Below are 18,779 nucleotides of genomic sequence, written 5' to 3' on the forward strand. Positions count from 1 at the left end.
GTTATAGCTTGAAACAATTATGCTACCACGGTGCTTTGTTGACTTTTGTCATAACAGTCCCTATTTTAATTAAGCTATAACTAAATTGCAAGCTTTAGGAATACAAGTAACAAGGGAAATTAAAACAATTTCGTGTGAGGCATTACAAAACCCCTTCCCCTATTAGAACAGAGGCTTATAAGCCACTGATCGACTTTCCAATAAAGTGACCTCATCTTAAATTTCTGGTATGTTCAATATCATACCATAATTATATTGTCATCACCTGTATGGGCAGAAGCTGTTTGAAGGACCAGGGGGGTTCATGTAACAAAACACTAATAATGATTCACTTTGGGTTTCAGGACTAATGAAGCTCGGCCCTCCTCCTCTCTGTCCCCCTCATCCCCCATTTAACCAACTCTAGTTACTCCACACTTATTTTTTAAGTGAAACACAACTATTTTAGTCACCGTATCAGCACAAACACACTACAAAGAGGTCAAATGCTCTGAGATTATATATATATTTTTATTTAATTTGGCTGTTTAAAATTTATCCTGGAGGGGCACCTGGGTGGCTTAGTCAGTTGGGCTTCTGACTTTGGCTCAGGTCATGATATCACGGTTTGTGAGTTCGAGCCCCGCGTTGGGCTCTGTGCTAACAGCTCAGAGCCTGGAGCCTGCTTCAGATCCTGTGTCTCCTTCTCTCTCTGCCCCTCCCCTGCTCACACTCTGTCTCTCTCTGTCTCTCAATAATAAATAAATGTTAAAAAAAAATTTTTTTTTAATTTATCCTGGAGTTAATTTCGTATCAATATATGGTTATCTTTTTCTCTGTTTTTTTTTGAAGTTCCATGTCTCTCCCTTGTGAGGATGTACCATGTGAGTTGTTTATAATCTTCTACTACCACAAATAACAATACAATGAATAGCCTCATACACATCGTTTTTGTATTTTTTTCACTATAACCTTGGATTCAATTTCTAGAAGTGAAATTGCTGGATCAAAAGATAAATGAACATATCATTTTGCAGATATTGCCAAACTCTCTTCCATAGAGACTATGGTGTTTTGCATTCCCATAGCAATGTATATGTGCCTCTTTTCCCCAAAGCCTTGACACTATCCAGACCTCCTAATGTTCAGGTGTTGCCAATTTTAGTGAAAAATGTTATCATTCAACCCCTAAAATTGCTGATGGGGCGCCTGGTGGCTCAGTCAGTTAAGCGTCCAACTCTTGGTTTCGGCTCAGGTCATGACCTCACAGTTCATGGGACTGAGTCCGTGTCGGCTGTCAGTGCAGAGCCAGCTCTGGACTCTCTCTCCCTCTTTCTCAGCTCCTCCCTCACTAGCATGCGTGTATGCGCACACGTGCACACTCTCTCAAAATAAATAAAACTTAAAAAAAAATGCTAAAAAGCACAATATATTTTTTACCTACTTTCTCTCTCTCTGTGTACACACACGCACACACACACTTAAGTTTTTCACCCTGAACCCTTTGAAAGTCAAACATGACAACTTCACCCCTGAAAACTTCAGTATTTAATCTCCTAAGGGAAACTCTATAATTACTGAGGACATAGTCATCATAAGCTAGAAAACTATCAAAAGGAAACTCCACATGGAGGAAAGTAAATTTTTAAAAGCACTTATACTTTGCCTTGGAATTCTGGATAATATTTCAATGTTCAGCATTCTTTAAAACAAGGTTTTCTTAAGTTTATTTATTTTGTGAGAAAGAAAGAGAACACAAGGGTGGGAGGAACAGAGAGGGAGAAAGAGAGAATCCCAAGCAGGCTCCATACTGTCAGTACAGAGGTCCATGCAGTCAACCCCCTGAACCCTGAGATTACGACCTGAGCCAAAATCAAGAGTCAGAGGCTTAACTGACTGAGCCACCCAGGCGCCCTGAATATTCACCATTCTTAAACACAATTAGAAAACATGATCCCAGAATACATGTGAAGTCTGTTAAACTGTCCAATTCCAAAACTATATTCCTCATAATACATTTTTATAAGGCTACTCTCCCTGAGATTGCAGAATGTTCGTCATTTTAATTAGATGAATAAAAAGCACTAACTTAGGAAGGCAAACTCTCTTAGTCTACTATCTGAGCCAGAAGAACCATGCATGCTCCAGGGTAAGTACATTAATTAAAAAATTAATAACACAAAACCAGAGAATCTGCTGGCAGGTAAGAACTAATTATACCAATACAAGAGAAAACATTACAAAATTAAGATATTAAGAATAAAATCATTAATACCATCATAGTTTAATATTTTGTTTTAATTGAAGAGAAGACATTCCAGATTTTTAAAATCTACTTTTCTTGCTCTACAGCATACTAATAATATCCAGTTATTAGCTTAAAATAAAATATTAATGCATTTCAAAACTTCCACAAATTTTAAATGGGGGAGAGCACCAAGTCGTAACTTTTTTTTGTAGAGGACTATAAAATACTGAAAACAAAAATCATTTTATCAGTTAGATTCAACTTACCCTTTCTGTAACAGAAAACTGATGGGTGTCTGCTGAAATTTTATATGTATGTAGTTTTGTTGGCACAACTGTAATAAAATATTGGAACATCTGGTTGTCTAGAATAAAAACAAAATGTGTTTTTTTTCATCAATCCAATAGCAACAATACTACTGCCAAATACACCCTCCTTCTATTATACACATTGACCTTGAAATTTAATGCTACTTATGATAGTGTTTAACAAAAAAAAAATTTTTAAAGAATCAACGAAAGCAATATACTCATATACTTGGTAAACAAGTTCTCAATAAGCATAAAACAGTCATGTATACACATCTATTAGTTGTTAAAAAAAATGGGGCGCCTGGGTGGCTCAGTTAAGGGTCTGACTCTTATTAATTTTGGGCTCAGGTCATGATTTCAGAGTCTTGACATCAAGCCCCGAGTCAGGCTCTGCACTGGGCATGAAGCCTACTTAAGATTCTCTCTCTCCCTCTACCTCTGCCATTCCCCCACTCACACTCTTTCTTTGTCAAAAACAAAAATGTTAAAAAAATGAACTAGTCATTAGATATCCTTTATAACATTATCCTTTTATCAAATATGAAAAGTAAAAGTAGCATTTCTTTACAGTAAAGAAACTAGTGAGAATAAAGTTATAATAGTATAACCACAAGACATATTTTCAGTTTTTACTAATATCTTAAGATATATAAATAAACCAATTTAGCCAGCCTTTGGATATATACAAAGAATTGATACAGGAGGAAAATAACTAAAGAACCTACTCCATGGTGGTCTAAGGTTATTGCATAATCAAAAGGATCATATTTATATAGCCTTTAGGCATTTCTAAGTTTAATACAAATCATCAATACCAGATTATCAATTATTAATTAACCTTAAACAGGTAACAGTTCACAGAATACCAAACAGGTTAATTTTCTAGGTCTATCTTATAGAAAATTTAGAATTAGAAGTATCTATCTAGAGTTTCAATTAGATAAGTAATAGGGCCTCATTACATTTGACATGAAAATAGATGTACTTCACATGACACGATAATAACTGTCTATAGAAACTGTACAGGAATAAAATACACCAATTTTAAATATATGGTCTGATAAATTTTGACAAATGTCTCTGCCCACCACAGTCAAAATAGAAAATATTTTTACCACCTCAAAAAGTTCCTCCATACCCCTTTGCAGTCAATACCCTGTACCTCTGACCCTAGGCCAACCACTAATCTACCTTCTGTCATCACAGATTAGTTTTGCCTATTCTAGAATTTCATATAAATGCGAGTACACAATATGCACTTCTGTGTGTCTATCTTCTTTTGCTCAACATTAATGAATTTTTATTTCCATCAATCCAATTTCTCTGTCTCTTATCTCAGTGTAATTCAGAATAGGGGAGGGAAGGGTAAACTGTAGATAGGAGAGAGAGGTTAAGAGTAAGAGTGTCTTCAAACACGAATATTAAACAAGTTTCTGACAAAATAAAATAAAACCTGTTTCAACTTCACTTACTTACCTACCACCTGTATGACTATAACTCTCAAAAACATGAACAGTGTTTGACTAGTTCCTCTATTATTAACCCCAACATAATAGACTTTAGTCTATTATCACAGATAAGATTAGGGAAGAAGAGTGTCAACTCTGTCCACCACCAATAGATGGCTTATTAATTGTGGGTGGTCTTCAGTTTCATCCTTTGATGTAAGATGAATTGCTTCACCTGTGCTTAGTTCTGAGGTTTTTACAAATAAACTCTATTGTGCTGTAAACAGAGGTAGTGAGCTCAAAGTGCTAAGAGAAAAAGGTATTTAAGTATTACATATTAATGAAAAAAAGGTGAAATTGAGAGCGGTGAAGCAATAACCTATAGGTGCTACACACGTGGGTAGGATAATTACTTTGGGAAAAAAAATGGAGGACAAAGGGAATTGTATCACCTGTGAGGAGTGAAGCACAATGAATAATAACCAAAAGGGTCAAAGAAATATGACAGGAAAAAATAGAAAGCATTGAAGCTGTGGCCAGACAACTACTGAAGACGTAGTTGCCACTGTTAATTCAAGAAAAGGCTATAAATTGGTTAGATAATTTAATGGCTAGGTTTGGGGGTGAGGGTGGGGTGGAGAGGCAGATACTGTCAAATGACATTTGGTTGCAGGTCACAAATTGTTCCAAAGGTTATGGGTCTGTCCAAATTGGTACAGCATTCAAGATGTAAGTACTAAGTGATCCCCTCACAACTTCTGGGAAACATCCAGGGAATGGTTACCTGACACAACACATTTGTAATGCTAATTTTCTTTTTTCTCTTTGGGAAACAAAGCCCAATAGAACACATATTAATAAGGAGAAGTGCACACCTGCTTTAAAGCTTTGAGTAACCTACTGACACTCATCTGGTGGCATTTTAAAACATAATTCTAAAAGTCTCTTCGTCTTTGTGAATTTAGGAATAAACTCAAAAACAGCCTTTGAAAATTAATCTGTTTAGAACTGATTCCGTACAAAAATTCAAATTCATTTTAGCATCCTGAAACCAACTATTAACCAACATGTTTTCAAATGATCATCTCATAAGTAACATATAGTGTATTTCTGTATACAATGAACATACACATAAAGATGAGATTATATATTGAATAAAGCTTTTAATTCTCAGAATGTTTCTACTCACACATTTCCAAATTTAGTACACTCAAGTTTCCTTAAGTGAAGCATTTCCATACAAACATAAAATACTCAGGAATGTAAGCCAGGATTCTAAGTAAACCATCTTTGATGCATCTGATTACAACACTATGCTACAAGAGTAAAATACTGAAAATGTTATTAATAAATCTATTTGAATTAATAAAAAATGAAATCCTTAATTAGAGTTTTGCAAAGGCTAGAATTCCTAGTAGCACAAGAAGCTTTACATGTCCTTAAAAGGTCCTATAGGTGGGGCATGTCATATGGTAGGACTATTTCAGTAGAGGAAAGGCAACCAAAAACCTTCAAGAAACACAAGATTGATTACTTGTTATAAAATTAAGAAAATAATCCATCCAAAAAAAAGAAAAAAATAATCCATCCATATTTGGATAAAATGAAATTTTAAGTGGAACAGAAGGTTAAAACAGTAATAAAAGGGATCTATGCTATAATGTACTACTTCTGACTGTGTTAATAACCAAACTATTCTAGAATAACTCTACGTTTCTGATGTTTGTAAAATTCCCCAAGGAGGTTTCTATAATGGTAAATATGCATTTTAGAACTCTGAAACTATACTAAGAAAACATTTCTTATAATGTTGAAACTTTCATTGGTTCTTATTCTTTCTTCAGTGCCCTATTAGGAGTTATGCCCTATTAGCACATTAACCTTCCATATATTTAGAGAGCTTTTAAATTCAACTCTTTTTCCTACTTACTTGTTACTCTAATTTCTTATTTTGTTCTTATGGTTCATTTTTTAACGGACAAATTCTCTCTTACACACCTTACCACAGAAAATTATCAATCACTTAATCCACTTAAAGATTTATCTGTTTATTACAAAGGGGTTAAAGAGAATTATTAAAAATGGGTTAATACTGAAGTTATAAAAACAATTCCTACATGCAAATTCCAATAGTAATTATTAAATACTTACGGTCTACAGCAATTTTTTCAGTTCCATCCAAAGGATTAATAATTCCTGGAACAAGCTCTCCAAAAGACAAATGATCTATTCTGTGAGAAAAGTTGTAAGCTAAGAGGAATAAAACAAAATTAAGTACAGAAATTAAATTATTCAAAACCACATATTACAGATTGGTTCACATTCCTATCTAACCTCAAATAAAATTATCTCAATCTGCAGGTATAATAATATAGTATTTGAAATCACATTATTTTGAGAGAATACAAATAAATATGTGGAATTAAATATATAATGGTAAGTAGATTCTGATAAAATGCTGTATCTTAAATTTCATAATTACATCTATGAAATATTACATCTAATCTTCATAACCAAAGATAATAATAATGAGTCTTTCCTGGTCCAAATCTTTATATAGTGATAGGACTGTATTGTTAGAACAAATGGAATGATGTCCATGTAGCCAAATACTGAAACCAATCAGATATATTTTTAATGCACACCATTGCTAAATGTGACAAACTGACTTTTTATGGAATTTATTACTTGGTTTTGTGCTCTAAAACAGACTTTAAAAGCTAAGTTTTATGACAATTATTACACAAAACTTGAATACTTTATATGTATACACGTGTCCAGATGTACGTTTATATATTGAAATAAACTTCAAACACATTCCCTTCATTAACCCTAAAAATTAGCAGAAATGTGTACCAAGTCATAGAACACGCACTAAGGCTCTACTCCCTAATCCCAGCAACTTCTGAGCTATAAATAAGTAGAAACACAGGTAATTTAAAGACATGAGAAAATGAATTAGAGTCAATAAATTAATCATTTATTTTCTCCTTTGGACATCTATTTCGACAAAAGCCCACTTTTAAAACACTCCTTGCATCTGCACTCAGAACAAAACACAAGAAAAAAACCCACACACAACACTTTTCAATGACATCTTCACGGAAAAAATTTAGGAAACTGCTCACAGTCATGGTTGACAAGTGCTGCCAAGTGTGCATGACCTCGGGGATGTGGAATTGCCCTGAAAGGAAGAAAAAAAGATTAAAGTCATAATATTTAAATATACAACTAATTAAAATCAGAAAGAGGATCTTTCCTCAGTTATATAATTTTATTAATGTATAATGAAAACATGTTTGTCCTATGATTTAAATAGCTAAGTCTACTCATCTCAGCCATGCAAAAAACTGGGGGCTGGCAAACTGTTTCTGTGAAGTGCCAGACAGTAAGTATTTTAGGCTTTGTGGGCCAAGATGCAACACTGAAAATATATGTACTAGTTACACAAGAGGAAAGAAAATTTTTCGCGACCTTTTCTTAATGATTTGTTTTTGAGAGAGAATAAGCGAGGGTGTGTGAATGGGGAGGGATGGGGGAGAGGGAAGGGGGAGAGGGAGGGGGGAGAGGGAGGGGGAGAGAAAGAGAATCTTAAGTAGACTCCACGCCCTGCATGAAGCCGGACATAGCACTTGATCCCACAACCCTGGGATCATGACCTGAGCTGAAATCAAGAATTGGACGCTTACCTGACTGAGCCACCCAGGTACCCTGACATTTAAAATGTAGTAGTAATAACTGAGTACTTTTTTTTGTAGTTCAGGTATTTTTGCTGGGAGATAACCTTTCCTTAACTAGGGTTGAGAGTTAGGGTTCCCTATTTTCAAAACTGATCACAAAGATTTATGTGTTATGATGATCTATAATGAAATGTTATATGTTTTATCTTTGAAAATATTAATCTATGAGCATATCTTTTAATTGAGTATATTCATTGCTTGGATAGAACTCTCTTACATTCTTCTCTTGGTATTTCCTTCCGGCATGTCATTGCATAACACAGATTGATCACTTGCATTTTAAGATGGAATTTCCTTAAGTACACAGTTAAATGGATTTTGAAACATGTAAATTTCCTTTGCACCTGCATCAAGGTCTGAAACACTTCAGGAACTATAGTTTGAGGTTGCAAAATATATACAAGTATAAGAATGGAGATCTCATTTCTTGTTTTAACTTTTGACAGTGCAGGCTGTCAAAGCATGGGAAGCAAGGAAAACCACTTAAAATCATTTGACATTACTTATCGCTGGAATAACTTTACCACAATATGAGTTTCATATATAAACACTGCTTTTGCTTAAAATTTTAGGCTAACCTCATTGAGAAACATTATCCAGTCTGCACAAAACTTAACTTCCAAAGCTATTCAGTGCTCAATAATAATGGGTGGCAAGTGTCCTTATTCAGAAAAATTTCAATCTTGGCCCTGAGCTCCAAAATCATACACACACAAAATCTTTACCACTAAGCTGTCAAGCTGTTATGTAGCAGGGCAAGTTGTACCATTTAGCTTTTCCTTCTGACAAGTTCATGAAAATGACGATATTTAAGTCCATGAGAGCAAATGAAGTTCACCATCAACACTATCACTTCAATTAATACATGCTCAATTCAAATATTTTCTGTGAAGTACTGCTGCTGATACAGTAGATAGAACCACAGGCTTTAAACACCTTACATTTTCACAGGCTTTGAAAATTTATATACGTAAGCCTTTTTCTGCTTCATACATATTTACTACCAGCAACACACTGATGTTCTCTCAATTTCTTTAAAAATCTTTTTATCTATAGTTGTTCCATGCAGGCTATTCACAGACAAGTAATTCTTCAATCGTTTCAAACTCACATCGACTCCTCAAAAAAAAAATCAACAAACAGTATTAGTAATTCCTGTTCACTCAAGAGCCAAGGAAACCCACTCAGTATCACCTGCCTTGCTTTTTAACTGACTATTGGCTACTGCTCTCAAGGTCCTCAGTTGCTTAAGCACTTTTCCCACCAAAAGGCTAACCATCCAAAGTCAGTCTATTTTCCCCAGATGCCTTTCTTTGATTGGTGCACACACACACAATTCCATCAGCCTGCCAGTAAGTGGCTTTCCTTCCTTAGCATTAGCTAACCAATTAGTCACGTTTAAACTTAATGTGGTGGCAGTCCTCAGTTTCATTTTCTATTCTTACGAAGAAATTCTACTTGTGTTTAGATATTCCCTTTTAAATTTTTATTTTTCCCAAGAGTTAGTGATGTTGTTATGCGTGCTTAGTCTGCTATTATTGAAGTGTCCTGTATCCTCATAGCACAGCTATAGTGTCACTGCATAATAAACATCCTATTCTGAGGTCAAATTTGATAAAATAATCCACACTCCACTCTGCCTTAAAAGTATATCTGAAACCCGTATTTCTTTTTCTTTTCTGACAGAGTAACACAATAAATAAATAAAATGCTGGAGGACAGCAATACACAGGACATCTATAATGCTGTCAAGCTATAAGTGTCATAACTTGTTATAATTTGTAGTGCATACCGAGTAGCAGCACAAAGTGATGAGTCATGTACAGCCCTTGCCACAATTACTCAGTCCTCGTAGTGTGAAAGTAGCCATATGTAAACAGGGAAGCATGACTGTGTTCTAGCAAAACTTTGTTTTTGGACAGTCAAATCTGAATTTCATATATTTTTCATGTGTTACAATATATTGTTCCATGTGATTTTCAGTGAAGGAAAGATTGTTTTGAAAACTGGAAGGCTGGGAGGAGGCATTTTTGGCTGCCACAGTTGTCAGGGAGGAGTCACTACTGGCATTTATTGGACAGCAGCTAGGGAAGCAAGGCATTCTGCAATGCAGGGACAGTGTCACACAGAAAAATACTGTCCCACATCTTGCATGACTTCCAAACACTCTAAGCAGCATTCATAAAGGTGAAAAACCTATGAATAATGATCTGAGTCTAGAACTTAACTCCATTTAGCTACACAAAGTACTTTGTTGTAGTTTCAATACATACTAAATTTCCTAGGAAATGGAGAACATATTTTACTTTGTTTTATTTGCAGTATTACAGAGTTGTTCCCTATTTCAGAATCAACAGAAATAGCATTCGTGATATTTGAACGGCCAATACATGTTTCATTCTGCATACGCAACTGATATGTACCTGATGATTCTACATGTAAGTGGTAAACCTCTGCCTACTCCATTACCTTATCTATAATGTATTCAGGCTCAAACATTTGCATATCGAAATACATATTATCGTGTTACAAATCATGTTCCTTTTATTTCTCCTTTATATTACAGTTGAGAATGATGATATTCCATCTGAGAAGATAAAATGAGATCTTCAAAAAGATCAATATTGAACTTGGTAAACCTAATACCAAATATTAGGAGTGGATTTCATAAGATATCCCGGAGATAAGGGTAAGATACAAACCAAATACTTTCCCATCTGGCCTCCCTTATTCATGGCATGAATTATCACATGGAGAGAGAAGTGAAATTTGGAAACAAGGCCATGATATAGAGGCTCATAAAATATTAGTCAAAGTTACCCTCTTTCTCTTTCAGTTAGTTTGGGAGTAGGATATTGTTTGTATCCATGTGAGCAATAAAACCTCAATTTCTTTGAGCCAGCTATTATCTATTGTCTGCACTATACTAAGAAATTCTAAGGTTCCCAGCTACAGAATCAATCCTGGCAACAGTAAGAAAACAACAAAACATAAATGTCAAGAAGAATGGGACAAGAAAGACAAATGTCTGATCTCATCATTGTAAACACTGAAATAATACTGCATAAAAGACTTATTCTATTTTTCTCTACATATAACAAAAAAAATCTCTAGCAACATTTTATCCTGCTTTATGGCCTTTCCCTCAGTCTGGATGCCCTTTCTCCTCTATATATAAAATTCCTAACCATTCACTAGTGTTCAAAGGTTTTCCTCAATAAAGCCTCTGCTGATGTGCAGGGTAAGTCAAGTACCCTGTTATGTATAGTTTCTTATCGGCCATACTTCTACAGCTTCAATACAACTATAATTAAGTATTTATTAGTGTAATTCACTGTTCAAAGTTTGGATTCTCTCACAGAATGTCAGCACCATAAAGGCAAAAACACTTTCTCTCTTTCTTTTTTATGGTTTTTATCCTTAGTACCTAGCATGGTACTATGCACACAGCAAGTACTCAAAAAATGTCTTTTATAATGTAGAACTGTTCAGCTCTATAACACTAGATGGAAGGAAGGAGAATGAGAGGGAGGGAGGCAGGGAGAGAGCCAGAGAACCTATTTATTCAGAACTTTACCAAGTGTTTACATCATATGAGAGTATCTATACTGGTGCTGTTCATGAAGACAGGTGGTCTGATATTTTTCTTAACTTCTACATACTTTATCTTAGGCACTACTAATTTCTAACTACATAAAAATACTTGTCTCAAATTCATCAGGGATTACATTTTGATGATGATCATCAGAAGGAAAAATAAAACAAAAACCTAATGCCATCCAACATGAACAAATTAACAAAATGCCTACGTAAGAGCTTCCTGGCTACTAATACTTGGCAAGTAGAAGGTTTTCATCCATATCCACTTACAGCTCATTTAATTTATAAACTATAACATGACTGTTTTACTTTTGTTTTGAAGTCGTTTTTAAAGTTAGTAGTCTTCTTGGGGCATCTGGGTGACTCAGTTGGTTGAGCGTCCGACTTCAGCTCAGGTAATGATCTCACAGTTTGTGGATTCGAGCCCCACATCAGGCTTTCTGCTGTCAGCACAGAGCCCACTTCAGATCCTCTGTCTCCCTCTCTCTCTGCCCCTTCGCTGCTCATGTGCACGTGCACAAACACACGCACTCACTCACGCTCTCTCTCTCTCAAAAATAAACATTAAAAAAATAAATAGGGGCACCTGGGTGGCTCAGTCTGTTGAGTGTCCAACTTGGGCTCAGGTCATCGTCTTGCTGTTTGTGGGTTTGAGCCCCACGTTGGGCTCTGTGCTGATAGCTCGGAGCCTGGAGCCTGCTTTGGATTCTGTGTCTCCCTCTCTCTCTGCCCCTCCCCCACTCACGCACGCTCTCTCTCTCTCAAAATAAACATTAAAAAGTTTAAAAAATAAAATTAAAAAAAAAATAAATTGAATAAACACTGGGGTGCCTGGGTGGCTCAGTCGGTAAAGCTTGGTCCAACTTCAGCTCAGGTCATGATCTCGCAGTCTATGAGTTCAAGCCCCTCATCAGGCTCTGTCTGTGCTGACAGCTCAGAGACTAGAACCTGCTTCAGATTCTGTGTCTCCCTCTCTCTCTGACCCTCCCCTGTTCACATTCTGTCTCACTTTCAAAAATGAATGTTAAAAATTTTTTTAATAAATAAACATTAAAAATTTTTTTTAAATAAATAGGGGCGCCTGGGTGGCGCAGTCGGTTAAGCGTCCGACTTCAGCCAGGTCACGATCTCGCGGTCCGGGAGTTCGAGCCCCGCGTCAGGCTCTGGGCTGATGGCTCAGAGCCTGGAGCCTGTTTCTGATTCTGTGTCTCCCTCTCTCTCTGCCCCTCCCCCGTTCATGCTCTGTCTCTCTCTGTCCCAAAAATAAATAAACGTTGAAAAAAAAAAAAATTAAAAAAAATTTTTAAATAAAGTTAGTAGTCTTCTCTATCCTGAGATTGAAGCCCTGAATGTAAGTTTCAAAATATCAAAAATGCAGATACACAACATTGTAAACAGTCCTTTAGTAGTTATGTTATTTGATTAGCAAAGAATTTACTTTTAAACCAAGCTGCCAACTTGTCTAAAGTATTTTCAGTAAGTTAAAAGAACATACTTGCCCACAGTTATGTGAAAATTCCCCGCTACTTTATTGACATAGAGATGACCATGAATTCTGCAAGCATCTGGAGGCTGTGATGAATCATCTTCCCTGTTACAACATGAGAGGAAGGATTACTTATGGCACACTCAACACAGTCACCGTCCTGTGGAAGGAACACTTTGTAGATGGGGAAAAGAATCCCTAAAAATCAATTTTTAGGTAATGATCTAAATGTCAAAAGTACCACAGCAGTTTTTTGAAGTCTACACATTTATAAAAACTCATACATCTACAAAGTAGAAAAACAATTACATATATATATATATACATGTATATATGTGTACATATACACATACACACACACACACACATATATTCGTTCCATGGTTCTTCACATCTGACCACAGGACTAAGGCCAGTAAGAGAAGAAAGATTAAAAGAATTAGTCCAATAAAAACATACTTTTGTCAGCTGTTTCTGGCACTGTAGGGGACAGAGAAAGATGGAAGTAAGAATGAAGGAAGGCATGCCATCCAAGTTCAAACAAACAATGACATCTTCCTAAGCAAATGTCAAACCTCTGTATAGTTTTAAATTTAAATGATCATTTTCATGATTATAGCATTTCTAAATATCACCTGTTGTAACCTAAAAAAAGAGAAAAAAAAGTGAAATAAAAACACAAACTCCTAACCAAAGTTTCTACATCCTCATAAAATAATGGCAAATGCAATTAATTTGTTCTTAAAACCTAATATAATTTTATATGGAAGTATGCCATACACACATAAGAGAAAAATTAAATGAAAATGAAATAATATTATTTGTGATCAGGATGATCAATATCACAGGCTATAAATTTAAGAGTAAAAAGAAATCATCATACAGAATGATTACATCTTCTCTAAGAAATATGAGATTCAGGAACTAAACCAATACTCAAACTTTGTCATAGTCAAATCCTAATAAATAGTTGTACATTTAAAAATTACATCTCACCTTGGTGGAAGTGCTGTTGAATCACTTTTAAAAGCACTTTTAAATATGACATCTTGAAGTGAATGTTCTTCTTGGAGTCTGCTCTGAATCAGCTGCAGCATCCTACATACAACATCAACAAGCAACGGTTACAAATACACCTAGGAATACAAGAAAGCTAACACTTTTTTAAAATAACAATGGTTAGCTGACTTACTTAGCCCATATATTTGTTATTACAAGACTTTATTCTAAAATAAAGTACCAAATTTTTTTTGGTCATTTCCTTAAAAGAAGGAAAAATGAGGTAGGGCAGCTAAGTTTAATAGCTGATGGAGTGAATAATAGATGTGCAGTCAGAGTCACTAAGGAGCTTCTCCTCACCTGAGTATCTAAACTCCTTTTTCACGCTTGCATGCAGCTATTACAAAATTCTTACCTTTTGTCGGGTACGGAATAAAGTGTGACAGGTACAAAGATTAAGACAAGTACAACAGATTTGGTGGACGTAAGTGGGAGATTACTGGGGTATAAACCCATACCACAAGCATCTAATTCTCATTACAAAATAGGCCATTATGGTGTCTCTTTTTCCAAAGAAAAATGGTGTAAGACCATTCTGAGCAAAATATTATACTCTACCTGTAATTTTTAAAAAGAATATTAGCATATAAGGCATAAAAGTATAAAACAAAGTATATATTTGAGAACCCATACTTAGATTTTCTTTTTTTTTTTTTAATTTTTTTTTTCAACGTTTATTTATTTTTGGGACAGAGAGAGACAGAGCATGAACGGGGGAGGGGCAGAGAGAGAGGGAGACACAGAATCGGAAACAGGCTCCAGGCTCTGAGCCATCAGCCCAGAGCCTGACGCGGGGCTCGAACTCACGGACCGCGAGATCGTGACCTGGCTGAAGTCGGACGCTCAACCGACTGCGCCACCCAGGCGCCCCTAGATTTTCTTTTTAAATATACCTAGCCCCATAGAACAAATTAGTTCAAGATTTTTTTTTTTTTTTTACAAATTTCTTTATGTTCACAGTAACTTATAAAATTATTTATTCTGAACAACAAAACCAAGAATAACAGCTTTCTCTCCCTCTAACACTTCTACCATTGGGCCATGTTATTTCCTACCATGTTTAGCAATAAGTCTGTACCTTTAAATATAATCCTATTTTACCTCCTTTAACTCTACGTCTTCAGATAACTAAAATCCAAAATCATCTGTTTAAAGTTCAAACTCACCAGGTACAAAAATTACACACAGAGGGACAAACAGACAAAACACAGAGGATTTTTAGGGCACCAAAACTATTCTGTAGATACTATAATGGTAGACATATGTCATTATACATTTGTCAAAATTCATAGAATGTAGAACACCAACAGTAAACTATGGACTTTGGGTGATAATGATGCATCCATACAGGTTCACAGATTGTAAGCAATGTACCGCTGTAGTGCCAGGTATTGATAATGGTGAAGGCTGTGCACGGGGGTGGGGGGGGCAGTGGATATTTGGGAATTCTGTTACTTTTCGCTCAATTTTGCTGTGAATCTAAAGCTACTCTAGGGGCGCCTGGGTGGCGCAGTCGGTTAAGCGTCCGACTTCAGCCAGGTCACGATCTCACGATCCGTGAGTTCCAGCCCCGTGTCAGGCTCTGGGCTGATGGCTCAGAGCCTGGAGCCTGTTTCCGATTCTGTGTCTCCCTCTCTCTCTGCCCCTCCCCCGTTCATGCTCTGTCTCTCTCTGTCCCAAAAATAAATAAACGTTGAAAAAAAAAAAAAATTAAAAAAAAAAAAAAATAAAGCTACTCTAAAAAATAAAGTGTTTTTAAAAAAAGTTTATCTACCTATATAAAACTTGGGGAAAATTATAAACAAATATAGACCCTTATAAAAGGAAGCAAACATAAATCTAGTATTTCACTCCCCACCATAATGATAAACATTTTTTAGAAGTGCAAGTGAAAGATCAAATATTTACACACCACTCACTAAAAACACTGGTAAAATAGGTCTATTTAAAATAACAATTCATTTTTACACTGTAAATTTAGTTCAGAATAAATCTTAAATCTAGAACTAAAAAGCAGAAATCAAAAAGGCTATGTCTAGGGTTTGAGATTTATTTACTGCTACAGGAGAGAGACTAACTGGGATCTTAAATATTTTTAAAAAGCAGAATACCAGCTGAAAGAAAACTTCATCTCTTTCAGCAAACTCTAAAGGTAAAGAACCATTTAATATGTACATTATTCAGGATGTTAGTCCTTTGGTATCTCTAGTCCATTCTAGAATATTTGTTTAGAAGCAGAACTGATAATCTACGAAGATTCAACAACCAGATCCCATCTTCAGATTCACACATCTCAAGACAAAATCTTTGGATCTAATGCTACCAGAAACTGAAAGTTTCTTATTTGATGTGTGTCTTGTATTTCCAGAGTCCAATTTCAGTGCTGAGCAATGGAAAAAGAGGTTGAAGGCAGCAAACTCTGTGTGTAACTTTTGTCTCAAATATACCAATATCTAAGCTTATATTCCATTTATGAAGATATGAAAAAAAAAAACACCTCTATTATGGAAAACAGCCATCATTTTAATAGTAAAAACACAGTGTCTTGAACACTGAATAAAATTCCATGTGAAAGGAGGCTTCTCACTTTAATAGTTCTGGATTAAAGTAATGTCTTTCATCTCTGGATGGCTTTCTACTAAAAGTGCTACAAGCCCAGAGACAACTACATTTGATTTCAACCTCAATTTTAAAATCTCCACAAATGGCAAAACTGGAAATTAAAAGAGAAATGCCTTTGAAATGTACTTAGAAGAAAAAAAAGGAAAAAAAGATGGGAAAAAGGGTTTTTGTTTTTTTGTTTTGGCAATAATCTTAAATTAGGTAGAGCCTTTGTAAGCCCTGGAAACAAAAAAGAAAAAAAAGAAAAAAAAAAAAACAGCACTATATGGGAGTAGGGGTGGGGGAACCATTTATAACAAAGGACTACTTTCTTTAATATACAAAGGACTATTTAAAATTATCAGGAAAAAAAAAAAAAACCAACAACCAAGCAAAATGGGCATAGGGCATGAATGAGCAGTTTCACACAAAAAGAAATAAATACAACAGGAAAAAAAATCCATAAAGATATTCAAGTGATTCATTCATAAAGAAATGTTAATTTAAAAAAAGCATAATACTATTTTCACCCACAGAATTGGCAAAAGTAAAAAAGCCTTGGTTATACCCACTATGGGTGAGGTTGTATAGAAACAAATACTATCAGTTTTGGAGTGTAAGTAAAGATATTTTGGCATCACCTATCAAAATGTATTTTTTCACAGTTCTATTGAGATATACTTGACATATCACATTGTATAAGTTTAAAGTGTACAATATACGATTTGACATATTTCTATTTTGCAAAACGATCACCCCATAAGTTAACAACCATCATCTCACATAGTTACAAATATTTTTCTTTGTGATAAGAACTTATCAGTATGTTAATTAAATATCCTCTGAAAGAGAAATTCCATTTCTATACACTTACACACTTACACATATTCACACCAGTATATAAGGAATTAGGTTCAAGAAATTTCATTGAGCATTGTTTTTAATATTAGAATCCTGCAAATAATCTAAATGCCCAGTGATAAAAATCAAATAAGAACTATAGTTTATCAGAATGCTGTATGTAGTGAAATGGGAAGATGTCCAAAATACCAGGCTAGGTAGAAAAAAGCAAGTTCTAGAATGAATGTATAGAAAGACACCATTTGTAATGGGAAAAATAAAACACAAGCAAATATGCAAACATACAGAAAATTGTAAATTAACAGAAAATTCTAGGCTACAAAAGAAATTTAACTCTAGTTATAACTGCTAGTCAGCAGCACTAAGAGTAATAATGAAGAGGTTTTTACTTTTAATATATACCCTTTACTTCATACTCTTTATATTCAAATTGAATTTTAAATGATCACATATTGCCTTATAAATTTTTAAATACTTAATAAAATTTTAAATGAAAACTAAAATGTACTTATGATTCAAAGTACACTAGAGAAAACATTATACAAAACTCTCCTATAATTTGACAATATTTTTGAAATTATAAAGATTAAATATTATATTCTGTTAATATTTCACCCCTAAAACTGCCCACAAAAATGTTAAATCTATGAATAATTCAAAATGGACAAAATAGAGAAAATTTGATCCAGATTTCATGGACCACAATACTTTAATTCACTTATTACCTCTGCCACTCTTTTTGCTGTGGTGAAAGATCAAATATTACCTGAAATAAAGGAAAACATAATCACTAGCACTGTCAATTTCTCTTGGCTTTTATATCATAATTAAAAAAAAATTTCTTTGAGCAAGTAACAAATTTATAATACTGATAAAAACAAGTATTCATGATTTACATTTAATCTTCTGTAAGTGAAAAAATATAATCTATAATATTCTTACTCAAAGCCAATATAAAGGAATTTTACTGATCACAAATATTTACCTGTTACAGTTATCCACATTTATAGGAATGACTATAAGCTGATAATCTGGCCTATGTACAAAATGGTATTTTAGGACTTAAAATCATTTAAATGATACGTGCATAAAAGTTTTTATAAAAGAAAAAGAAAAACATAAAGCTCAACTGTAATATCCAAGCATCCAAAGCCCACATTGTTGCCAGAAAGATGCCACGGTGAAATCAACAATTTTGAAACAAGCTACACAAATTGCCCTATAATTCCCAAATGTATGAATAAAATAAGGAATAATTCAAGAAATTGTATTTAAGTACCATCTTCATAGATTCAAAGTCAGACTAGGTGACTTGTAGAATCAGAGGGAAATATGCAAGCTTTCCATGCTTTATGGCAATATCCACAATTTAACCTTGCAATAAAAAGGCCACTTTTGATTTTTATAAAGGTAATCATAACAAAGCATATAGATTCTACTTTTTAA

At 34.6% G+C, this 18,779-nt stretch overlaps 1 protein-coding gene across 2 annotated transcripts in view; it reads right to left on the reverse strand.

Moving 5' to 3' along the window:
- The window catches only part of ERGIC2 (ERGIC and golgi 2), a 41,982-nt gene that overhangs the window by 3,420 nt on the left and 19,783 nt on the right, over positions 1–18,779 (reverse strand). For both annotated transcript variants that reach the window (XM_047865886.1, XM_047865884.1), the window contains 6 exons: positions 18,059–18,099; positions 13,809–13,910; positions 12,822–12,917; positions 7,115–7,170; positions 6,138–6,236; positions 2,494–2,591 (listed from right to left, as the gene is read on the reverse strand). In XM_047865886.1, the coding sequence (XP_047721842.1) occupies positions 2,494–2,591; positions 6,138–6,236; positions 7,115–7,170; positions 12,822–12,917; positions 13,809–13,910; positions 18,059–18,099 (492 nt within the window). The remainder of the gene's footprint in view (positions 1–2,493; positions 2,592–6,137; positions 6,237–7,114; positions 7,171–12,821; positions 12,918–13,808; positions 13,911–18,058; positions 18,100–18,779) is intronic.

This window comes from Prionailurus viverrinus, chromosome B4 (genome assembly GCF_022837055.1).
Source record: "Prionailurus viverrinus isolate Anna chromosome B4, UM_Priviv_1.0, whole genome shotgun sequence".
Taxonomy (NCBI): Eukaryota; Metazoa; Chordata; class Mammalia; order Carnivora; family Felidae; genus Prionailurus; species Prionailurus viverrinus.